Source organism: Zonotrichia albicollis, chromosome 3 (assembly GCF_047830755.1).
Source record: "Zonotrichia albicollis isolate bZonAlb1 chromosome 3, bZonAlb1.hap1, whole genome shotgun sequence".
In the NCBI taxonomy this organism is placed as follows: domain Eukaryota; kingdom Metazoa; phylum Chordata; class Aves; order Passeriformes; family Passerellidae; genus Zonotrichia; species Zonotrichia albicollis.
In genome coordinates this window covers 72,342,719-72,369,242 of record NC_133821.1, presented here as the reverse complement: position 1 = coordinate 72,369,242, position 26,524 = coordinate 72,342,719, and the positions used below count along the sequence as shown (strand labels likewise).

Sequence of the window (26,524 nt, the reverse complement as noted above, 5' to 3'; positions counted from 1 at the left end):
GATTTGGCCTGTTTTAACTTAAGTCTCTTAACATGTCTCAGATGGAAGACTCTTAACTCTAGGAAACTGGGTTGTCCTGTTAATGGTTTGAAAGCTGTTTAGCAATGCCCAGTTTTCTTGAAAATGTCTTGTGTTTATTTTGTAGCATTTTCCCCTTGAAGATACTCTATCCCTTTTTGGCCAATGTATATCTACTGTACAACTTGAATTGTCTTCATTATCTGACTGTTGCATTAAGTGTCTTACTACTTTCTGCATGGATTGATGTATGAAAAGAATACACTAAAGCTATGTGGAATCAGGCAAGGTGTTGGGTGTGAGCAGGATGCTTAATTTAACGTGAGAAAATAGATGTGAGTTTGAAGTTAAAATGTGTTTTTACTAGACAAGAGCAATCATTTACCTTCTTTCAATGGAAATGTAAAAAATGCTGTTAACTTGTGTTGGAAATTCTTACCTTTACACTCTCCATGGCTTTTTCACTGGCTTTGCCATCTAGTCCTTGTAGTTTTGTTTATTGAGATCTTTCTTGATCTGTCTTGTTTTTGTTACAGAATTTATAATTTAATAAAAGTACATTTTATCAGTAACAATCTCAGATACGTTTCCAGTTTAATTGAACTTGAATGAAGGAATTTCAAAGAAAATGATCATAAAGCAGCTTCCCATGTTTACCACAAGGGAGGACTAGTTCTGAGTGGCATCCCTGACTGGCTGTCTCTCAAACACATCGGCTGTAGGTGTCTCATCTTTTACTGAACAATCTTGAGTTGCAAGCTTAATACTCACACAGACATCTGAAGAGCTGATTAACTCACTTCACTGTTGATGGCAGGCAGAATTACCACACACAAGCCTTATTTTAACAGCAGAAATGTTGATAAAAGAGGGTAAGTTATCAAAGTTGACCCTATAACAAAGGACATGGATATTACAGCTGTTCTTCTGTTCATAAAAAAACAGCATGGCGGCAGCACAGGAATTGTAGTTTTGTGCTTGTATTATTAGCAGTGTAGTATTTCAACAGACTTCTGAATGTTAGAAGCCAGACCATGAGAAACTCAGCTTGTCTTTTATCTCTCTGTTCTTTAACAGTTTTTTAACATTTTTTTTCAGACTGACAAACAGCATTAGTTGATTCTGGACTTTATTTTAAAATAAAGCTACTTAAACTCCAATTCTTAGTATCTGTATCTCGGAATAGAAAGGAACAGTAGCTGATACATAGGTACTACTGATCTTAAGACAGAAGTTGCTTTAAGGAAACAACTCTTTGAAGGGAATTAAAAGGCTGACTTTTAAAAATGGTAGATTTACACATCTATAACCTTCTTCTTACTGTAATGATGGATGATGTGTCTGATCTTGGACAAAGTTGTGCTCCTCTTCTGCTGCCTACAGGTGAGATCAGTGGGTCACAAAATGGCAGGTGAGACTAGGATGGAATAAGGAAGATTTCCTCCATTCTCAGTTAAGAATAAATGCTCTTGATCACAGATTTTCACTATAATCTTCCAGTCCCATAAGGAAATATGCCAATTACGTGGACTTCAGGAAGGAAACTGGGTGGAATGCTTTTATCGGTGTTAGTTGCTAGCTGTCTTATTTCTCTGATTTGAGTTAGTATACAGTGGCTCTAACCAAAGTATGACTTTGTACTACAAAAGCCTTCATGAAGAACACTTCAGCTATGTGCACATGCTTCATGTGAGAGTATGGGTTGAAAAAAGCAAGAAAGAAAATAGAGGAACAGGACTCACTATATGCTGTAGGATTTACAGCCCAAACAGTCTACAAATTATTCTATCAGTGATTATCTTGGTTTTTGACCCAAGTAAAGAGTTCAGCCTCACACCCATGATACTGCTTTTGGCTCCTGCTGGCTGACTGCAGCTGTGAAACACTAAAATTACTTAAAGTAAGGCTGGTAGGACTTTAATAGCCAGCCATCAGAGTAGCAAATGCACTCCCCAGATCAAGCTAGGGAAAAGTAGCAACTGATAATTCCCATCTTATATTTAAACCATTACTTTCAGTAGGAAATGTGTTCTCTGTCCATTTTAGCAAAGCCAGAGCCACACTGCATTATGTGGTTGACTGTAACTCCAAGCACTAAATGATTTTCAACTTGTGCAGCATAGCCAGAGAAATGCATAGTGGAGCAGAAGGGAAAATGAGAAAGGAAATTTAAATACTATAAAATCTACAGCATTTCATCATTTCCAGAACAGATAACCACAGATACAGGAATCCTATTTCATGGCTAAAAAAAATATAAATCAGATAGAGACCCAAGCATTCTGCAAGAACACCTTGCTTATCTAGACTGACCATCGGGTAAATATATTTTTATCAGCAGCAAATAAGATAGAAGTATCTGTATTGTGAAAAGTGATCTCCATTATCCAACCTTTACAGGCTTGGTGCAGAATCCACACTCCCATTAAACTCTTTGGTTGGCCCAGTACACAGAAGAAAAACAAGACAGACATTTCACAATGTAATAGGAAACTTAGTTTGCTGAGGAGGAAGCTGGCAAATTAGCCCCTAGGAAATACAAAAGCTGGCATGCTATTTAATTAGGGGACTGGGACTATCAATTTTGATGTTTCTAATTCATTTTGCGCATTTAGTGCTTCTTTGTTTTTAAACCATTTCAGAAGGGACAAACACCCCTGAGATGAAGCTTGACATCTTTAACAGTTGTAAAGAAAATACAAACATTTAACAACTGCTGGTTAAAGATATTTGCCACTTTAAAATGATAAGAAAGTGTTCTGTGAAATAAAGCATTTAGCTTTCAAATGGGTAAAATGGGATTCCATTTCATCTCAGTCTGAAACTTTCATCCTAGCACTCATGGTAATTTAGCTGGGCTGGTTTTGTATGAAGGGCTCTACTTACTTTTATAGTAAGAGAATATGGTATAAGACTACTCACAAAATCTTTGATCACAGCCTGTAATGTTCTTCAGAATGTCCTGCACCTATGCTTGGTATATTTATGATACCAGCAATATGGGTTTCCATAACCCTCTCTGGAACCGTTCTGAATGTGTCTTGGTGTGTAATAGTTAATTATTTGTCCTGTTTTCTTAGAAGCAAACATTGGCCTTTGATACAAATCAGAGAGGGTGGCTGGGGAAATACATTTGCTGAAATGAGAATTAAGCTCATTGTCTATAAATCAAAATGGAAAGAGATCCCCCAGAGGTGTACTTACCATTCACTAACTGCCAGCACAGATCTGGTTCAAAATGTGAAAGAAACCAGATTCTGCGTTTGTCCTACAATTTCTTCCCTCTCAAATTTCTATAACTCAGTACACAGAATACACTTAGGAGCCTAATATGCCAGAGAAAAAAAGATTCAAGGGTCTTAGGTTCTAAGTAATTTTCACATCAATTTTAAAAACAATAACAGTATTAGTAGTGGCACATTTGTTCTTGCTAAAAGCAAAGACATAATCAGTTGCCCTTTAAAACTTTTTTTTTGACTCACAACAACATTATGTGCTATTGCTTCAAAAAGTATGGACTGGAGTGTGCCTTGAAGGTTCAGTGATGCTGCTGTCTGGAATCCCTCACGAGTCTTGAGAAACTTCATGAAACACAGAACAGCTTCACTACTAAACAGTCAAGTGCTGCCTGATTATACTAAAGCATTTGCTCTTCTGAGGTAATAGTTTTGAAGTTCTTTAGGGCATGGGAGAGAATCCAGCTACACAGAAGTAACCACTGGGCTACTGGATAAAAAGGATCCAGGGGGAGAAAGGCACAAACTAAAACACTACTCTATTCCCCCTGTTCTCATTCCTGTGTCTTCTCTAACCTGAAAGAAAAATTTGAACTTTATTTTTGGGGAAGAGAGATTTTAAATCTTCATCCATTAGCGCTCCAGATACTAAGGCAAAGATGCAGGATCAACAGGGGGGAGGTAAGTTCCGTATCTTCTCTGAGATGCCAACTCAAAACACATCCCTTTCCTCAGCATTTCTCTTGGTTGCTTCACACTATATTCATTGCTGTGAAAAGCACACAGTAAAACATCCCCAGCAGATCACAGAATCTGCTCAAAACTTACAGAATCTTAACAGGCAATCCAAGCCTAATTCCCAACATTGATTTGTCCCCAAGTCCTCAAACATATGCAGTTACCTCACTGTCTAAAACTCAGGACTCCTGCCACACTAGAAATCGTAACATGGATTTCCATCCAAGATACTGCCTTATTTTCTTAAGGGAGCTTGTTCCATGATCTTGAGCTAGTTATGTCTGGTCAGAGCAAGAAGGCATGTCAGTGGCACAAAGCCCAGAGCTTCCTTCTCTACATGCTTCCACAGAGTACTCAGGTCCTTGGCTCAGATCTCAGTCCCTGCTGGATTTAGAGACAAGTGCATCCTAACCAACAGTACAGGAAACTCTCAGTCACAGATATGTCTGTATGGTTTTGCTCTTACAGATCTTATTTTTAAAGCAGGCACTCTGTGTCAGTTTCTGATTTCTAAAGGGAAAACTTTCCCTACTGAGTTATCCAATTACTTGCATGGTCACTGGCATGAAGGGGAGACTGAGTTTTAAACCTTCTAGTAAGCCCAAATATACCCTACCAATGTAAAAATGCATTGAAGAAAGGCATAGACATATCCACTCACATCTTACCAGAATGCTGAAGAACTCACATCACCCAGTCACCTAAGGACAAACCTTTTTGGGACATGATACATCATTGCCTTCCAAGATTTCAGCCAGATTCTGTGTAAAGAACCAGGCCAGCAGCTTTGCACAGGTACAAGATATGGGAATGTGCAGATGCGTGTGTGGGTAGTTGATTCCTTGAGCAGTGAGAAGACACCAAAATACATTTTAAAGCCTGAATCAGTGATAGCGAATGATTGCTAAAATTTTCTTAGTAACTCAAAGCTTCTCCTGTAAAAGCACCATTAAAATTGAAGGATACTTTCTCAGCAATTGCACAAAGAACTAACCAGAATGAAAAAATAAAAGCTATCCTCCCACTAGTAATCATCTTTTCTAACCTGCTTAAAGACACTGGATGGGGAACTCATTTTGCAGCTTTAGATGCACCTGTTCTGCAAATGAATTAACCTCATATCTTTGAAGTAATTAATTTCCATACTAGTTAAAAATCAAAACAAAACACCAAATAAAATAAATTTCAGCCTCATTCCAAATGAATTGTAGTTCTATTTTCAGCACAGTATTTACCTTTACATAGTAATTTCACTAATCTCGATTCAGTGGGTGATTAGGACAGCAGAGAATCTGCCCGGGATTTCTCTGTGGTTGCACACCAAATATGCCTGCCTGACCTAAATGGCAGGAATGTTAATGCCATTTTAAATAGACAAGTCCTTAAATGATTCAGCTTAACGGCTGCTTTACTGAAAGCTTTGTTTGCAAAAAAGTCAAGCCCATTTCTTATGCATAAACCATCATTTATGTTTTGGTCTTCTCACCAATGCTTCCAAGTTGGCAGGCCCACCCCATACAGTTCCAAAAATGTCCTTCTCTGTCCTTAGGGCATCTTCCAGTGGGAGCTCTCTTGCTGCTGTCACGACCTTTTTCGCGGCCCGAACGACGGCGGCCGGACCGTCAGTGTACTGACTGAGCCAGGCGCGGGCCTCTGCCAGCGCCGCGGCCTCATCCGCGGAGGGCAGGGCGAGCTCGGCGAGCCCCAGCGCCAGCGCCCTCTCGGGGCCCACCCGCTCGGCCCCGGCCAGCAGCTGCAGCGCGGCCCCGCTGCCCACGAGCCGCACCAGCCGCGCACCGCCTCCCCAGCCCGGCACCAGCCCCATGCGCTTGTGGACAAACCGAATCTCGCTGCCAGGCGTCATCAACCTGCCAATGAAGAACACACAGAGGTCAGTCCATGCATGCACTGCCTTTTGTTTTCAGCTCGATAGCCCCTAATTTTCTATTTTCTCCTCCCCCCTGCTTCCAGAGGTAGATACAACTTGACAGCGTGCTCATTACAGCCGCAGCTGGAGTCTCAATTTTTACATCACATGGTGTCCTAACTGCAGCTTTTGGCCCTTCTCAAAATTAGACACACATGCTGCTACAAGTAAAGATTCTTAGTGCCCATACTGATACATCTCGTCAGTTCTAAAAAGTGTTGAAACCAGAGCTGCAGAGGATATGTTACATTTATTCACAGTGCCACACGGCCTTGCTAATTCATCCATAAACCAAACGGGTATTGGTAAAACCCAAGCAAACCAACACACAAAACATTTCTTAAGAGGAAGACGTGGTCTTAGTGCTGATCTGAACTGGGGAGGTTCTGTCAGCACCATGGTGATTACAGCATGGGTGGGGCTTTTTGGTTCTGTATTTTAGAGATCCATGTGAGTTCGATTTCTAATTGCTCATTCATTACAGAAAGGAAAATCAGGATGGATGCTCAACTTGTGTCTCACAGTGCACAACAGAATGGCTTTCTATTTATGTCTGCAGTGTGTAATAGAATTGCTCCCCTCTACAAGGTAAGTAATATTCTTCTTTCCAAAGATGTCATATCTTTCTTTTCTATGCTTCTTTTCTACAGCTCTTCACCTCCTTTACTTAAGAACTCATCCTAGGGCTCATTAGGCTATCTCCCTGGAGGAACTCTGCTGCAGCAGATTGTTCTGTCTTCACACAGTGGTCACACTGACACACGTTAGGTTAATGGAAAAAACCTCTAGAAATAGAAACACATAGAAAAGATGTACAGAAACAGACCAGTGCTTGCTCTTTCTCAAAGTGATGTTCAGCAGCGTGGTTGCTTGCTGCTGATTGTAAGGCAAAGGATGGGAATTACATTTGTGAAGTAGATTAACTTCTACTTCAAGCACTAATTGGCTTTTTGAAGACAAATCTTGTAATACTGATGTCTACACACAAGTCTGTTTCCTAACCATGCAGTTTTTGATAGTGAAAATACCGAGGTGAGCAGCTTTGAAAGGGGAAAGAAAAGGAAAATGCAATTACTTCTAGGAACTCACTGTTCTCACATCTGCTTAGTTATTGTTAATTGTACGTTTGCTTGGTTGCCTCATTGTTAACCAGAGCACCATCAGCATTCATGCCACACTGTACAGCATCAGAACTGAAGAGCTTACGCTTTATCCCAGATCCAGCACAATGCACAAAAGCAACAGCTGACGGGCCAGATTGCATGAAAGCCTTTTTGTAGAGATAGCAGGGGAAGGTTGTGTGACAAAAGGAAGAAAGCAAAGTATTGCAGGGGAGGAAAGGCTTTAAGCTAACATTATCAAGTGCTTCCAGACCCAGCAAATCCCAGGGAGCTCAGGTCTCTTTTCTCAAAAGAATGATTTTGCAAGTATTCCAGAACTCCTTTGCTGGCTCAGCTTACTCTGCAATTTGCTCACACCCAGTGTCTCACTGGAAAAGCACTAATGAAAGCATTATTAAGGGTTTAATTCTAGCTGTGCCGAGCAATGTCAGGCACTAGAAAAGAAAGGGTCATAGGCAGGTGGGCATCTGATGCTAGACAACCTGTAGGACAGCCACCACAGGTCAGGGAGGCCAAGTTGCACTTGTACATTGAATCTGAGATTGCTTCAGACAACGTTTAGTATGTGGGAAGGGCTCTGTTTCCCTGCAGAGTCTTCACCCCCCTCAGAGAAAACGGAACCAAACACAATGAAAGTAAAGTAAACCACTGACAGCTTAATTCACAGAGACTGTGAGGCTGCAGCTTCCAGAACCTCACTGGGATTCACCTCTTCCCACAAGGCTCCTTTGAACAAGCTCCACAGAAAATACTGAGATAAGTGGTAGTCAGTGGAAGGTGTAACTGCAGTATTGGACTGCCTTCAGGCTTATGAAAGGTATTTTTGTTTTTTCAAACTTTTCAACTGTGAATCCCCTCCTGAAGTCACACCACTACAGAAACCACCCATCACACTCTCTGTTAGATTTATCACTCACTTGCAGTCCCCATGCCCCAGGAAGCAATGGAGACCTGAGCTCATGTCTGAAGAGGAGGAAGCAGCTGCCAAGCCAGCCTGGGATCAGCCTCTGAACACCACCAGCTGCAGCCTCGCATACATATTTCCCCTTTTACTGTATGAAAGGAACTGAGTCTACCTTCTGAGACATGACAGATCTGATCTCCCATTAAAAGAATTTATGTAAGAAAAGCACATCAAGCATTACTTAACATAAAGAGGCAGACAGGAAAAAGCTGGAAAGACCAAAGCACTATTGCTGAGCTGTTTTTACCTTATTCAACTAGTACTGGTCCTGCCTGAAACAGAGTAGTAGATGAATACAAAATTAACCCTGATTTCAACACTATGCCTGTTTTTGTCTTTCATATTGAAGGAATTAAAATCTGGGTCCCCTGTATCACAGGGGAAGGTCACATTGCTAAACTCCTACACATATGCCTTCCCTGCCCTAATAAAGAAAATCTGTTGCATGACAGTACTGAAAAAAATATTTATTCAATGTAATTAATGTACAAAGTGGCAGAAGACCTTACAGTAAGCAGGGGAACATCCTTCAGAAATGTGAAGGGTAGGAAAATCCTCACAATTTAAATGGAAATAAGAGGTTAAGGTAATATAAGCCCCAAAGTGCAGCTGAAATCTTCTTTGAGAACCTTTTATTTCCATGTTACAAACCCTACAACCCCCCTAGGAAGAAAGTACAGTCACCATGGGCCACATCCAATTTTGTGTTAGTCATCTAAAGCAAATGAGCTTGTTGCTGCTGTACATTTTAAAATGTTCTCAGCTGCACTAAATGCTACAAACCCTCCCCATTTGATCTGAGGATTCCTCCATTCTGTGACATCTCATCGCACCCACAAACAACTGACTGTCACATCGCATCTCATCACATCACTGGCAATGCACGTGAGAAGAAACCTTGTCATTAACATTGCAGCCTAACAAATCCCCACCCTTATAAAGGTGCACTTGCTCCTCAAAGGCAGCACTTGCTGTGAGCTAACAGCTATGCTGTGCTTTGCTAAAGTATTTCCCAGCTATTTGAAGCCAGAGCATATACAATAAAAGCTGAAAATGCAAGCAAAAATATACTTTCTCAATTTTTCATACCTGCTTATTATAAATAGTAATGTTACTGAGCCGTTCCAATGGGTATAATCAGTTCCTTGGCATAACTAAGATTATATTAAGATCTGTGCTGGCCCTTACATCATCATTTCCTGGACTTGTGTTGGCAGCAACCTGAATTTTGTTCCCATTCCCTGCTTGACTCCCAGTGTCACATAAGGACACAGCTCCTGACTTCCCATCCTCCCCTTTTAGCTGGCGTGGACCGGCACTCCACAGAGGGAGGCAGCTGGCATCACACAGTGCTGCAGCACCTGGTCCCCAGCTATGGCTGTGCTCTGACACGGCAGCCAGAACTGCAGGAGATTACTTTTATCTCCCCCACAAATACTTCAGCATCCTGCTCTCAAACCACCAATATTAATATAAATAACAAACAGAGCTTATGTCTTTGGGTCACAGTAAGTTCCTTCACTAAATCTGCTACCTTCTATACATTTCAGTTATGCCTATCTGCAAGGTGATTGAATCAACACAAAGTGGAAACTTCTCCAAAAACAAGAGTCAAAGGCCTTGGGGTACAATTAAAAGACATCCATTATTCTAGCATGCTGTAGAGTAAAAGTTACAGAAATAATAATAAATCTTCAAGTAGAACTACATATTTTGCCAAACATAGATGCAGGACACCCAGACAGATAAAAAGTAATGTTTATGTTTGGCCATATTTTGGCACAGGGAGATGGGAAGTGGGGGTTACGGTCAGTTCATCAAGTGCTGCTTCTGCCACTGCTCAGGGAGAGGAGTCCTTCCTTGGCTCCAGGGTGGGGCCCCTCACACACAGAGAGTTCTCTGCAAACTTCTCCAGTGTGATTCATTCTTCCACATGATGCCGTTCTTCAAGAGCAGCCTGTTCCAGTGTGGATCCACAAGTCCTACCAGAAAACCTGCTCCAGCATGGGCTCCTCTCTCCACAGGTGTACAGGTGCCTGCAGGACCCTGCTCCAGCATGAGCCTCTCAGAGGTTCACAGCCCTCTCTTAGGGATTCACCTGCTCTGGTCTGGGTCTCCTCCAGGGGCTGCAGGTTGAGCTTTGCATCCCCAGGGTCCTCCATGGGCTACAGGGGCACAGCTGCCTCACCATGGTCTGCAGGGGAGTCAGCTCTGGCACCTGAAGCACCTCCTTCCCTCTTCCTCCTCCTTCTGCACTGACCTTGGTGTCTGCAGGGCAGTTCCTCTGACATGTTCTCACCATGCTCTTCTCTGGCCCCCATTACAACTGTGCAGTAACTTTCCTCTCCTTTTCAGATATGCTATCACAGAGGCATTACTATCATTCCTGTTTGGCTCAGCCTTGGCCAGCAGCATGTCCATCTTGCAGCCAGCTGGCATTGGCTCTACCCAACATGGGGAAAGCCTCTGGCAGCTTCTCACAGAAGTTGTTACCTACAGCTACCCCTGTAGCCCCCCTGCTACCAAAACCAAAATATCACCCAAACCACATGCACAACTATTGCAGACACAGGAAAAGAGAGCTATTAAAGAAAAAAAGGAAACTACCAGGAAAATGGTAACAGAAGGAAGGTTATCAAGAGTCAAACACTTGTTTTAACCAGAAAAGAACAGAAGAACAAAGTTGATGTACAATGCTGCCACACTCTGCCCAACATGTATGCCTTTCTAATACACTCATCAATATGGCATCAGCTTAATTAACTCTTTTTAAATTAAGTAACAGCAGTGTTATGCTGACACATGGCCAAAAGAGCTTTTTAAAATACACACTGCTGGGGAGGGCAAGTTCAAGAGTTTGTTGAGAGGTCAGGTATGACATTATCTGCAGATGGTGTTTATCGTACAAATTGAACTTCCTTTGCCAGGTGGACATGAAAATTTAATGATCTTGCTGGCAAGTGGACAAAAGCTCATGTGTAACTGATTTATGATTTTGCAACTCTTCTTGGTGAGTGCTACTAGGACAATTCACGACTGCAGCAGCTCTCACATGCATGCTGGACCTTAAGTGAGAAAGGAAGCCAGTCCACTGTCCATTTCTTCCTTGTTTTCCAGTCGCACCTTCTCAACACTAAAAATACAATCCTGTCCCACCACTTCATGAGCAAATTGCTCATAATCTCACTCCATTGTCCTCAGCATGCCAGGGCACAGACACAGCAGGTCCCAGTATTGATGGTGGTTCCTGAAGCAAGCAAATGGGACTCAGGCAGCAGTTACACAGGTACTATCTGAAATCTGATCTCACTTCTCTTGCCGAGGCACACAAAATACAGCAAAAATAAAGTGCTGCTCTTACATACAAAGTGCTGCTGAACATATGCAGTGATGGTGTGTTTTCAGTCAATTAAACTGTTACAATACATTAAACAAAGCAAGAGAGAGTTGTGATTGTTGAATTTGTAGCATCAGAGCAAGAAATAAATTACCTGTTCTTTTATCTGTACAGCAAAAGCCTTGATTTTGGATTAAACAGAAGTCCTTTATTTCAGGTTGGTTCAGTGCACCACATAAACCAAGTAATCTTTTCTAGGCTGCATTTTAAGCTTCTTAAATAGGAAAAAAAAAAAGCAGCTTTTAAGTGAATGGCTGAAATGCAATAAATATTTGGGTAAGGCAGAAGTGGGTAGTTGGATGTGAAAGCAATTCCATAAGAGAGAAAAATCACGTTTGCTGCAAATGCACCCAGATAATTCTGTAGCTTCAGTTCCCTGGCTCAGGCAGGGATCATGCCACAGGCAAGTGGCAGCTCTGAAAGCTGGACCATAAGGAAAAATTAATTGGGACTGCAAATGCTGTCAGCCTGAGGTTTGGGCAAAGATAATGACAAAGATAACAGTCAAGCACTGTGGAACTTCACACTACTTTAAACAGTTAATGTAGCACATATCAAGGAGTTTGGAATCCTTCAAGCTCACTGCCTTCTCCCAGTTTTCTTTAGCACGTCATTTGGATTTGCAAGGTTTAACTTGTACCTAGTGCTCAATCCACCTCTGGTATCTGTATTCCAAATCTCAGAGTCAGAAAGATACACCAGATATGATGCACCTTCCCATTTAATATGTCCTATACCTGTTGTCCCCACCATGGAAAGACAGATATTAAAGCATGTGTAAGAAACTACAGAACTTCCTTAGCAAAAAGATACAAATTCTTCAGGCATTATAAATGAATGCTCCTTGGCAATTGCTGCAAAACTAATCCCTACCTTCTCCAGAATGTTTAATAACAGAAGTAATTCCTGAGTACAACCTTGAAAACACAATCTGAATATGAACTACTGCCTTGATATTTTCATAAAGCCACAGAAAGCCTGAAATGACTAAAGGTAAGGCTACAGTCTGTGCCTGCAGAGACTTGACCTGGAAACCTAAACACCAAAAAGTTAATTACATGACAACATTGTGTTCTGGTAGTGACATCTTGTCTTCTGTAAGCCTTGTTCAATATTCCAATACACAAGCCTTCCACAGTTATTACAGAAACTCCACAGTTACTACAGAAATTTAAAACAACAAATGTATGAAGCAGTCATCTTTGCAGTAAAAATAAATTTTGAAACAGCAAGGTACTGTGGGAAGAATATTCTGCAGAAGAAATATGCAGTACTACACTAAAATAATTTAGCCAGTCAGCAAAGTTGCTGATTAGCAGCTTCCAGTCCTTACTTCAGTTTTCATGACAGATGTTTTTAGAATTAGACCCTTAAGAATAAGACAGCCTCCTCCAAAAAGCAAGCTGGGACTAAATGATCCCTCTCTGCCTATGCAGTGGAGTGTCTCGGCAGCCTCTTTATCACTACACCATCAAATAATTACCTAGATACTCTGTGAGGGGATTATCTACACAAAATGGCTACAGATTTTTCTGGAAGTCATATTACTACACCCTCTCTTACCAAAAACCCACCCTAGTTCTCTAAAAACGTTAACAAGTGGATTAATCCTGAGAAGAGTTAGTAATTATTTCATTTATCTTTCAATCTCACTTGATTAATTAGATAGGCTTTAAAGAACCAAAAAGACACATATTAAACATTTAATCAACAACTCCTTGCTAATTCTATTTAGCAGATTTTTGAACTGGAGCAATGCACTGAATATTGGCAAGCCATAACAGTTACATGCTTTCCCAACACAGCTTGCTAGTATAATTCCCTCTGCATCTCTCCCATATCTTCTTTCTCACTGAGAGCTTCTCATGTTCCTGCCCTGTGCAGAGAAATAATAAGGCAATTATATATTGCAGCAGTTGCTACTTCAGACCTTCAACAGCACAAAGCGAGACTTCCAAAGTGAAAATGCTGTAAAACCAATGAAAGTATGGATTTGTATTACATAACTGTGGTGATGGTCTATGCAAACCACTATGGCATCATAAAAGCAAACCCTCCCAAATGTTTGCTCTTTCTGAAAATCCTTTAGTCACAGATATTCACTTGACAGATGACTAAATGGCAACTACTAAAGAACATAAAAATGAAGACAAAATAGTTTAAAGATAGTCTGGGGGAACTGCATGCCTTATGCTTATCTTAGATACAGTTGCTAAAAGATGCTCTGCAATTCCAAGTTTCAATAGGCAAAAAGAAGACTGTGCACACTAATAATCTTTCCTGCTTATCAGCTTTAATCCATAACCTTTTCTACAAGAAAGCAATGGAAAGAAGTAGGTCCTATTTTAACAAGCCCATCAGAAAGTCACACCACTCGAATTCTTTCCCTTGATTTAAAAACACTCCACCAATTAAAATCACAAAACAGTATACCTTCTTTATTTGAGGTTTAAATAAATTAAAATGATCCCCAAGAAGCAAAACAACAAAAAATCCTATCAAGACTCCCAAGCACAGTGTGTTCCAGGCACACAAAATCACAGTGTCAAAGGAGTAGGCTTGATGCCATCCTAAGAAATTTCACTAACACAAAAGCTTGCTTTTCTCACAGCTCTTCTCAAATTGCTTTACAGAGACTATATGGACTTTTATTTATAGTTACTGAATTATTTTGTAACACTCTTAGTGCATCCATTTTCCCCCCACTTACCACAAAAGCTAAGAATCAAACTTTACATAAAGTAGCCCAGAAAAATCTCTCATGTCTCCCTAGCACATATTGCCTTTACCCTCTACCTTTGCTGTCCTCCAGTCAGACTTTCCAGGATCAGGGTAAAAAGAATCAGGGTAAAAATCAGATCAAGTAAATAGACTCCTAATTACAAAAGTATGTTTTTAAAATAAGAGTTAACATTCTTCTGAGTTGCCTGGGAAACCTGAGGGCACTTCCCAAAGGGCAGCAAGGGGACCTAAACAATGAGAATTGTATTCTTCAAAGGAGGCCTTAAAATAGCCATTTTTAATGTGACACTATCAAGCTTTCTCACATCACCCAGAGGCAAATGAAATGCGGAAGAACAAATGACAAAGTCACACTTTCATCTATAAGCCCAAAACACTTGGCTGATGATAAAGTTCTGAAAAGTGAATCCTGAATCTAAAAAATGAAATATGTAGCAACAACAAGGGTTAGAGGGAGAGTTGGAACACTGAGACATCAGTGCAGAAATTGCTAAATGGACATGAGTCATTTTAAGAGGAATGTGGTCTCTAGGAATAAAGAAGGAACTTAAAGTGTGGTTAATCACCATCTATTGCCCAAATATTGGGATATTCAATGTAAGAGGAACCTCCAAAATCAACAAGTCAACTCAAAAAGGCTGCAAGATTACCAATTCTAAAGGAAGCCATTCCAGGGAAGAAGCACAAAAATAATGCTGTTACTAGAAAAAGATCCCTTGGATAACCAATAATAGGCAGACACAGAGAACTGCATGTCCCCAAAAAAAGAGCATCTCATCAGAAGCAAAGTCTGCACTGAGAAAAATCAAGAAAAGGCCTACCAGCAGCATGAAGGAGCTCAGAAAGGCAGCAGAGAAGACCCTCTGGGAGAGTGCCCTGGCAAGACCCAGATTAAAACTGGTCTGGACATGATTGTGTAAGAACAACCAGAGAAGTAAAATAGGGTCTATTTCTTAAACACTTCCCTGATCTAAGGAGAAGGGCTAAAAAAGGGCCAGAAAGGTCATTAGTTTGAGAGAGGGATAATAAAAAGAATGAAACACAGGGAAAGACTGCTGCTAATACCCTGCAAGGGGAGTAGCACACTCTCAATCAAGACAAGGTAGGTAAGGTCCCCCCAAAGTCTCCTGCAGGTCATGTCTGCTGTCACACCAGCTGCCATCCACACAGACTTTCAATCTCATTCTGGACCAAATCTCCCAGGAGTGAGTTACAGATGGAGGCTCACACAGCAGACCTTGATAAGGGGATTTCAATCGAATTTGTTACCTCAGGCTTGACACTTTCTCACCCATGGCTTCACAGAAGCCAGAGAGAAAAAAGCATGCTATGAAAAGCCACATTTCTTCTAAAAGGGATAAATGAAGCTGGGTATTGGAAATCACAGAAAGACATTTTCTGCAGCAGGAATGAAAAATTGAATTAGACAGCAGATCACAAGGCAAGAAATAAGGGCACAAAAAAAGCATGACTGATTAAACTCCACTAGCAGTATTAAAAGAAGTAAGATGAGCTTTTTTATTTTGTTTTCTCCTTCCCAGTCATTTTTCAATAAACTGACAGGAAAGAAAATTATTTGGCCAAACCACAAAGTGAATCTGCCTCATTTTCTAGGATGACACTTCTTTAGGCTGCCATGCAATGCCCACATCCCCACCACGGTGCTGGGGATGGGCAGCACCATGCAGGAGGACTTGGTGGAGATGGAGATAGGGCTGGCCAGAGGGCTCATGCAGCCAGGCCCTGTGTGCAGCACACACACATTGGGGGGCCCTTCTCAATCTGCAGTGTGACATAAAAGCTGTGTGGGCCAAACAACAATCCCTGCTTCCATCTTGTGCCTAAGCATCCAAGTGAGCTGAGCAGTTTCAGAAAACAGCAGAAAAAGTAAATTAAAAGGTCCTAGGCAGGAGAGACAAACCTTTACAATTACACAGACAGCAATAAAGACTGTCCTGCCCTGTCCACAGGTGCTGCCTTGGACATGTTTAACACCCGCTGTGTGCACACTGGCGAGGAGCAGCATGGTTTTACAAAGGTTGTTGAAACACACACAGGGCTCAGATCACAATTTAAGAACACATAGAGCCTAGAGAATAAAGCAGATAGTTACACTGGGGAGCTCTAATTCCCCTGAAGTGTGCAGTATAAACTCTAAAAATGGCAGGAATCAACCAGAGCCATAAAGTTGGACTGATGTCCCATCACTCAAGGGGCAGCGCCTGGATCCTCCTAACTACCTGCAGATGACAACAGCAATCCATGGGCTACTGCGCTATTTCTCCTCCCCTGCTAATGACCAATATCTTATTAACACTCTCTTCTTCTAATTCCCAGTTATGACTACATTTGAATTACCCTGGTGTCAGTGGGTCCCAGGCACCTCAGTTACCATACAATTATTTTCAGAGCAGTTTTCATCTTGTCATAGCAGTTGGGCCTTACCCATGAAGCAGGTTTAAGCTATTCTTTAGAGGCTGCCAAAGCCTCTGTACACAAGCAAGTGAATGCCAAAATAATGCTCACAGAAATATTACTCATGCTAGAAATCTGAAATGTTACATGAGTCTTTCCTTCCTAAAAAAGAAACTAGAGCTATTTGGATTCTGCTCAAGCAAACACTTTCAACAACAGATATGCCTTTTGGACTAAAGTAAAAATTTCTGTCAGGAAAGATCCAGCGATATTTTACCAGATTCTCTGATGAAAAAGACCACCTGGAGGTAAAGGTGTTTGATTATAAATTTTTAGTCAAATTTAAACGACAGTATTCCTCTAGAAATTGAAAAAGTGGAGCCTTTTTCAAAGAGGAAATATTATTTTTTAAAATTATGTGCACACTTTCATGCAGCATATGCAAACCATGTTTATAACTTTGGCTTCCCATATCTTTATTTTCATCATGTATGTTTAACAAAACCATAGAACGCAGAACAAAATTCTCCCAGACAAAATTCAGGAGTCTCTTAAGGCAGGAACATTTCAATCACATTTTCTGCTAATCTCTACTGCTGATACACAAAGGGGAGGAGGGGCTTCCCAACAGTGGCTGAGCTTGGCATCTAAAACGTCAAAAAACACAAGGAACACTTCAGCTGCCTGAATTCAGCTGACTGGAAAGGAACAGCATTTCTTGACATCAGTCATGAGAGATGCAATATTCAAGCTGTTCTAATATTTTATGATGGATTTGATGTATCAGGTTTCTGCAGCTCACAGTACTAAAGAACTTAAAATACAACGTAACATCACACTAGCAACCCTTCACAAGACACAGGGTAACAAGACACGCTTTGAAATTCAGCTGTCTCTGCACGCAGGGCTACCAATGCTGCATTTGCACTTCCTACACAATTTCTGACTAAAGCAAAGAGAGATCACATACTCAGTTGAAATCACTGGTGATTCAATTATAATGGAATATTGCCACTTTTTCAGGATACCATGCTAATTTCAAACAAAAAAATACTGACTGCTGTGGTTTTTTAAATTATCACAGTGACTGTGACCTAAGTTCTCCAGATATGATGCATGTCTGCAGAGATTTGTTTGTGAGGGAGAGGAAGAGCACAATGATATAACTCAAAAAGGCATAAATGAGATAGATAACATTAAAATTCTACATTGATGCAGTAACCTGCTGCTTCTCCTCTTTACTTTTTAATATAGAGTATTAATTATATTGATGGAGATCTAAAACCAACTTCAGATCACTGATGTCATGTTCAGACTACCTGGACTAGAAGCAGGCACATTTTCAGCAAACTGTAACAGATCCCACAAATATGCCTAAGAGTGTGACCAATTATTGCCAAAATTAAAATTTTGCTTACTATGTTTTTATTTACAATCATTGTCTCTTTCACACATATGCAAATTCATGCCGATTTAAATTACTGGGGTTTCCTCAGTCTATATATTTGCTTTTTGTTTATGAATATAAATCATTAGAACACAAAACAGGACTGGAATATAACACCTAATAACAGACCATGGACACAGCAGAAGTTCTTATACACACAACTTGAAGCAAAATAGGAATCTATTTAACATAAGAATTTACTATTTGATTTATTCTTACTAAGACTGCCAAATCACAACAGAGTAATAATTTCTTACTGACTACAGAATCCACGAAGTAGGAAGCTGAAGCCACCAAGGTTAACAAGTTCAAGCAGTTTACAGATTTGTTTCATACAATTTTGCATAAATCTGGAAGGAAGAGGAACACAGAGGTCCAGCCTGCAGGGCTCCAAGGCTTCACTAAGAGCTTGGGTTGCTTTGGATCAGAGACAAAAATAAAACCGGAGACTAAAGAGGAAGACTGGAAATTGCAATTTGGAAGACAATGTTTACAGTGAAAGTAGGTTGAGATCCACACAACGCCTGCTTACACCCAGGGAAATGGAGTTATTTTGGGAACATGGGTCATTCCAATGCACAGTAACCCTGATGTGGATGATTACCCTTCAGAGACCTACAAAGTTAACTATACTGCTCCTTGGAGTGATACAGAGAGGAAGAGTTCTTTCTTGTAGTCCTTCAGTAGCACATGACAAGGCTGAAATATGAAAGAGCTAACAAGGACTCAGGAAGACATGCTCTGGAAACTGATCCAGTGCAAAATTAGACACTTGAAAGCTGTGGCTTCAAGGGAAACTGAGGGTATTTAACATCTCCCTCGAGCCAAAAGGAGTAGATTGTATTCTCACCCCCTACGGTTCTTTGCATCTCCTAGAGACTTAACTCCTCCCTTACACTGGCTCCAGCCAATATTTTATGACCTTACAAGTCTCTCTAGTTAACTGTAAAAACAGAAAAATCCAGGCTCCCTGTTGCTTTTCAGTGAGATAATTGACTCATACAGGCATCTTCACTGGTGCTTGGCAAACCAGAGGTAAGAAGTGAGCTGAGAATATGTAACAGGGACACCCTCCTCCCTTATCCAAGGAAGATGTTCAGACACTGTCCTCATGAAGCCACAGCTCAGTATAACCTCATCTCAAAACCAACAGACTGGAATATATAAGTGCTTCTCACACTTTATATTATCAAATTTGTGGATCTATCTGATAATATATATATGTGTGTGTGTGCGTGTGTGTGTGTGCGCATATATATATATATGTATGTATATATATATATAAATAGTAGTGAAGATCAGAAATTATGCATCAAACTCAAAAACCACAAGGGCCAGCCGATTCAAACTGGGAATTAGTCATTTTGCAGATGAAAGCAGAATGGACAATTCCAGTGCATTTGTACTCTTTTCCTCAAACTCTTTGAAACTTAAATACTTCTCTATGGTGAATTAACAGCTCAGGGTATCAGCAAGTATCAGAATGGGTCTAGACCTGTAGTCTCTAAAATCTGTCTTATCTAAGTTTTCCATTATCTGGACTATCTCTGTTTATAATCATGCAGCACATTTTATCAGCTGCAGACAGGACTGTTCAACAGAAAGGATGTAAGATTGCATGGTACAAGTGGTCTAAAACATAGACACATGCTGATAAGAAAAAATTCACTTACCCAGGATAAAATAGTTTTATCTCCTAAGGGCAAAAAAAAGACAACAAACCAAACCCAAAACAAATTAAAAAACCTAGAATGAAGTAAATCCCTGCAAAAAGACAACTTCAGAAAGAAAGCATCAACTCAAATTCATGCTTTGCTGATGTTATTTAAATTTCTACTAAAATCAAACAGTGGTAAATTTGAATTGTAGACTACATCTAAAAATTCTCTTCCTGAAAGAATGTAAACACACAAAATTCAATCCCAAATGAAAATTGGTGAAAGACCCCCAATAGCAGCCCATAAATACAAGGCAAATAACACAAGATCTTGAGCCCATTTCTGGCAATGCTTACTTAACCAGATGTCAAATGTACCATGTCAAAAATAAGAACAGCCTTCTTAAAGGCAGGCAATGTGAGACTTTTAAAATCATAAGCAGAAACTTGTAGTAACAAACCCCCAGGGCTCTAAAAATGGGAAGTGATGTAGGACTGCATTGGAATTCTAAAATAGCCAACTGATTTGCAGGAGATTTTAAATATACACACACATATACATATGAGACCAAAATGTATACAGTTTAGAAAAGTGATCTATGCCATACAGCAAGCACTTGAAGCTGTGAGAATGTGGCGTCCCACCCTTAAGGAGAAGGGAGAACCCAAGATTCGTAGATGTTCGTGGTTGAAAGGAATGGCAAAAGTCAGAGATTCTGCAAAAGCTTATAGAGTTTTATTAATAATTTACACACTTGGCAAGGACATTGTTATTCAAGTCCCTGACCTCCCAGCATAAGCCCACAGCAGTGGGTTTTGGATAAGGGGTAGGGTGAAAGGGAAGAAAGAGAGAGACATGAATTAAAGAGTGTGAGAGAGAAAGAAAGGAAGAAAGAGAATTAGAGAGATCACCTGTTCTAGCCCCAGCACTGATCCAGCTGGAGTATCCAGGGTCCTGGGCTGCACACATGCCCAGGCTTTGTGGGGAATACCTTTTCATAGATATGTTTACCCTGTTCTGGGGGTAAGCTTCTCACTTTCTATGCAAATTAGTTATCATGCACAGTTCATTCTTCTCCATCTTTCTGGAAACAGGTGGAGGCTTGAAGGGTCTTTGATGGTCATAATCTGTAGTGCATGTCCATTTCTCAATCTCATTGCTGCACTTGCCCTGTACTGTGTTGTGCTTTTTCTGTCGTGTCAGAACAAGGACATCTGTCCCAGAAAAGTGCTGCTCTACCTCCATATGGGCCCCTATTCCACCCACATCCTGTTCTTTCTCACAGTGTGTTATTACCAACAATTCTTGGTTGCTTCCATGGATATCCAGCTATCAGTTTTTGAACCACAAACATTTTAGTCCCTTATCTTTTAGGCTTCTACAGAGAACCCACTCAGATTTGGCTACTGACTCTTCTCTGATGATGTGTAGCAATGTTACAGTCATATGAATGAAAAGTGCTTTGTGAGCCTGGACTCTGCAGTAATTAATGAATATGTGAACCCCATGTTGCTACATCCTATCTGGCTCTACACAATAAAAAATGCTACTATGTCCTGAAGCACCCTTATTTCAAACAGAGGCATCTTGTGCACCCAAATGTTCCTCCTGATAAAATTAAAAGCCCAAATCCTTGTACAGAGTAAATGATTTCCAAAGAAGCTCATGTGCTGTGCTCTGATGTTCTGAAACCTATTTTTGAAAAAGTTTACTGCAGAAAACTAAAGTCTTTACACCTTCCTCCACTTCTCCTTTTTGAAAGGTGAAACAACTGAAAAGTTGGTCATAGTGTAGCTACATCTATACAAACACTAGATTATTTTCTGTTGCTTTGACTTCCTATATGTTCCATTTAATGCTCTAAATACAACTTGTAGAATCAAATAAACATAAATTATCACAGGAACACACACACCAAAAGCTATTCAATAACATTTCATTTCATCTCTTACTAAGTGTTTCATGGAACATATTTAACACCTTAAAATGTAATACTAAGCATGCCTACATATTTCACAGAAATACAGAAAACACACTGCTAAAATGAAAGAAGGCCAATTTGATTAATGCAATATTATTAGCATAAGCTAATAGTTAGGTCAGCACTTATAACAGTAATGAAACTCGCCCTTTGCAATTTAACTGTGCAACATCAACTACAGCTGAAGAAACTATAGTTCATTAATTTATTTTCTAAAGAAAAGGAAATCACTGCTGTCCCCATCTACAAGCCCATTCTGAGATCAATGATATGAGAAATGGGCAGTTTTCCATCTCTGCACTCTCAACCTCTGCCTCAAGACACCAACTTTTAAATTTGATTTACATGGCAGGGACACAGACACATATCTACTTGGACTGCAGCAGCATTAGAGAGGAAAAAGGAGGTAGGGGGAAAGAGACTGTGTTTCAGAAGCACTCAGATACAATGGAAGTCCATTTGCTAGGCGAGGTAGGACCAAATTTTTTTGCATAGAAGACCTACACAGTGAGATTTCTCAAAGGCATCAACATGCAATACAAGACAAGACAGCTCAGAATTCAAAGTTAGCTATTCTGGCTATTATCTGGTGGTGCATTGCAGTGACTGCACTCAGAGATTATTGTGATCTGCTAATTGCACAAATGGATTCATTACTGCCTCTTGCCCATATCTCTCAGCTTATTGTCCAACAATCCAAGACCATTCCTATTTTCCTGTCTGAAGTCCTCAGCCAATCCTGCCAAATCTGCTCTCCTTGTCTTCACACATTGTGTAAGCACAAGACACATTTCAAGTTTCTGCATAAAGGAATCCAAAGCAGACACCTCAATTATTTGTGAAATTCCATCAGTAAATCCAACATCACATTCACTTCTGCACCTCACTGAAATGGCTGCAGTGTCATGCAGAGCTATAAAACACATTAATATCTGGCAGCAGAAAACACGAGGCACCTTCATGTGCTCAACTATGGCACATTGAAAAAAGTCAGTATTTCTTGAAAATATTACTAACATGCTTAGCTGTCTGAGCAAGTTTCATACTTGCATCCTTCTACATTACCCAGTTTTGCAGTAATAATTGAAATGAATAATTCTAGTGTCAGAAGCTTTATCTTTCCAATTTTCATACCAGAAAAAGTCTGAAAGGAATTTAATAACCTTGCCCTTGTCTGGACTGGTCTGATTTTTTTTCCTCCAGTAACATGTTTATGATCTTTATAAGGACACTAGTTTTCTGGAGAGCCATACTGCAGCAACACATAAAACAGCTAAGACTGAAGATGACGTTTGGAGAAGACATCTTCCTCCAGATTAAGGGTGGACTAACCTCAGATGCTTTCACTTTTTATCATTGTCCTTATTTCAGCAATAAACATGCCAAAGTTCACACAAGCCCCAATCCAATTTAAAATGAGCCAGCTTAAAACAGAGTGGGACAATTAGCCACAAGAACTGCTACAGGAAGAATGTATCACTAATTCTTAAGCCACCTCAGCTATCTTAAAAAAGGACTTGTCCACACCTCTACTTTAGTAGAGATACGTATCATGCTGCCAGACCACATTTCAGAGGAGGTACCTAGATCATTTTTGGTTCAAGTGAGTTGCTCAAACAATATCAGTATAGTTAATGTAGTACAAAGGGAAAGAGATAAAAATAAGAAAATATTTCAGGCCAAAACCAAGCAGTTTGGTAGTTTAAACAGAGACTGTGAAAAACAGAACTGTATTTGAAAATCTAGAATTAAAAGCAACCACAACAAACTCATTTTGTTTTTTTAAAAATAAAACATTCAAACAGATTATTCAATGAAGAACACAAATCTCTGATTTCTGTCTCATGTTCATCTTTTGTCATCTAGTGACTGTGGACAGAATACCTATTCCACTAATATCTACTTACAGTCCTCAAAAAAACCCTGGAATTTTGTCCACCAGTATCAAAATTCTCAAATTCAAGAGCAATAACAGCACAGAGTATGTTTCTCTGTCTTGTTGCTGTTATTAATTAAGTCCCATTTGCTGCTCCTGAATGGCAGTTATTTAGTTGCACTGGATGGGTGTGTAGAAAGTAATGGAAGATGGATCAACAGCTGTAGTTATTATGAAAATTATGGCACTGCATGAGAGGAATTGCAGCTGCTCAATTCATGCAAATAACAGCTACTTGATAATGCCTATAATTACACAGCATGTCAAAACAGCATAGCTGGAGTGTAAGTAGAGAGAACATATTTTAAAAAGCCAAAAGATTTCCATTTCATTATATTCCCATTCCCTAAACGCCTATTTAGAGATAACAAGAAACACTTTCTGTCGACAGGCTCACAGATACAGAAAGGTCTGCTGAGTCTCCCAGGTGCATTCTCCTGCCAGCACTGCAGCTGTCAAACACAGAGCCTCTCTGCTATTTGTAATACAGTCTGGACCCACATCACAGCTGGGGCTTCAGCTCCCTGTGTGCTGAGCAGAGATGAAGAAAGATCCAGCCACATCCACTTTCAAAGCAAAGGAAGATTGCTTCCAAGTGGCTCAGACAATGCAGATATCATCTCCTCTATCCAAAGCCTGGTCTTGATACCTGGAACAGCACTGTAATATTCTAGTTTACTTTACTTTTGAGTGTACCTTCTTTCAGCTTGTTTGGGGCAATTTCTTTCCCACTAAGGCCCTCTTCAAAAGCACATTTTCTTTTCTTAGATGAAAACCTCACTAAAAGCTTCTCATTTTCAGAGATGCTGCCCACAGTGCTTATCCTGCTACACCTGTAGGCTGTTTCCACATTAGCAATGGTTTATATAAAGTGACATTTTATTACTTTAGTGTCTTCCCATTCCTGTTCTGCATGTTTAATTAAAGCCCTCCTTTTTTTGCCAGTTGTTTTGTGCTAGCAAATCCCTGCACCTGCAGGTAAAAAAAACAGGGATGAAACCTCATTTGTTTTACTCTGCACCTCAAATTCTTGTTTAAACAGCTGTGCAGCACAAAATTACATTACAAATAATAAACACAAAACAAGAAATACAAGAGTAATGAAGATATTTATTTATTTTTATTTATGACATTCACAAAAAGCAACACAGGGAGATAGACAATTTTGCAAGCCTTCTACCTCTCATTCAGGGGTGAGTTGGACCCACTTGGTGTGTAAAAGAGTCAGTTGCTAAAGAACCTTCCTGCTCTTGTTTTACGCAGTGATTCAAACCACATAGCCTGGCAGAAACCACAACTTTTCCTGTAAAGTCTGATGACAAAATCTTGCTGCAAATGCCTTGGAACCCAGGAAGGTTACTCCTGGTAGAAGTGCTACCTCATGGTAACGTCATTAAATCACTGACCCAACATAACACTTGTCAGCCTTACCTGAAATCACATGCTGTGGTAAGTTCTGCTCCTCCTCCAAAAGCTTTTCCTTGAACTAATGCAACACTGATCAAAGGCAACCTGCACAAGAGACTTCAGTAAGCAAAATTCATGCTTTTAGCCTTTCAGAAATTAAAAAAACAATTCAACCAAACCATTTATACAGTGAAAGTTGAGAAAAATATGCTGTTCCAATTTAATCAAATAACTACATCTTTGTGGGCAATTGGCACAACACCAATTCCACTTATGTCAAAATTACAATTGCATAATTGATACAGAATCCCAGAATGAAAGAGCAACACAGATATTTTAAATGGAATCAAAATAAAGATCACGTACTAAAAAACACATGTTATGAAAAATACCTGCTATAGAATATATCTAAAAAAGACTACCTGTGAGGAGTGACAGGATAGCAACACAAGATTCTACTCTAAGCCACTGCACCACAGAAAGCAGCAGAAAGAGACACAAAGAACTGAAGGGCTGAGTTATCTAAAATTAATGAGATTTACCATGACAGCTTCAGCAGCTTCTTCAAACAGAGTGCTACTATCTCAGTCATCAACAAAACTTTTTTTGCAGACAAAACCTTTTGAGGAAAGCAGCAATCTGTTACCTTTGTTGGTGTTGTATTTAATCATGTTCAAGGTAATTCAAAGGACAGAGGGAAGGAAAAGTTTCCCCACTGCTGATGTGAAATGAATACTAATGAACAGTGACTTAGGATAAGGCAAGTTCCTTAAGAAATGAAGGCAGCTGGTTAGTCACAGAATTTGCACATTAATACAGCTGTTTCATCTTTTACTGTGAAGAGACATTGAGCTTTTTGAGCAGTTTACAAACCACATTCAGAAGTCAGCATCCTAATCATAACCACATGTTTGGTTTTAGTTCTCCTTCAACAGAAGCACCAACACTTTCTGACAGCCCAAGTTCCCTTACAAGCTGCAGCACAGTTCATACAATACATGGCACAAGAGAACCCACTGCAAGAGGGCAATGCCATTTTTCCTGTGCTTTACAAGAAAGCAGAAGATGTGAGTCCAAGATGGCTACATCCACACTCTAATCCATTCGAGGCACCTCTCTCAGGATCAGTCAGCCTCACCTCTGAGGAAGACTAATCCTTTCTACAACAGATGTCCCCAGACAGCAGCTCAGTGCTCCCCCTGAACCATGGCTTAAAGATACACTAAGTCTACACACCTGAGCTGGGGACTTAATCTTCACACATCTTCCTCCTCTTAGCTTTGCCCCATCAATTTCGATTATATGGAGACAAGCTTATGCAAATGGCTTCCAATCCTGAGGATTCCTTACAGTACTACTAATGTAAGTTTCCAATCTCCTGGGTAATTTTACAGAAAAAATGTTAATTCATAACATTTTCTCATATAGATTATTTGATAACAATGAATATTTGAAAACAAAGAATATTCATCTTCAAGGAGCTCTAAGCAGAAAAACATAGACTCTACCACAAATGGATTTAATAGAAACGTGACTT

General features: G+C 40.1%; 1 protein-coding gene and 1 long non-coding RNA gene across 5 annotated transcripts in view; one reads left to right on the top strand and one right to left on the bottom strand.

The window, feature by feature from the left end:
- Positions 1 to 188: 188 nt before the first annotated feature.
- ECHDC1 (ethylmalonyl-CoA decarboxylase 1) overlaps positions 189 to 26,524 on the bottom strand; it is a 44,748-nt gene continuing 18,412 nt past the window's right edge. For all 4 annotated transcript variants that reach the window (XM_014267544.3, XM_074537847.1, XM_005487735.4 and 1 more), the window contains 2 exons: positions 25,012 to 25,092; positions 189 to 5,860 (listed from right to left, as the gene is read on the bottom strand). In XM_014267544.3, the coding sequence (XP_014123019.1) occupies positions 5,455 to 5,860; positions 25,012 to 25,092 (487 nt within the window). In that variant the 3' untranslated portion in view covers positions 189 to 5,454. The remainder of the gene's footprint in view (positions 5,861 to 25,011; positions 25,093 to 26,524) is intronic.
- LOC141728564 (uncharacterized) lies at positions 5,746 to 25,771 on the top strand. Its single transcript, XR_012579634.1, has 3 exons — positions 5,746 to 5,883; positions 6,404 to 6,507; positions 24,844 to 25,771. It is a non-coding gene; the product is annotated as an uncharacterized LOC141728564 (long non-coding RNA).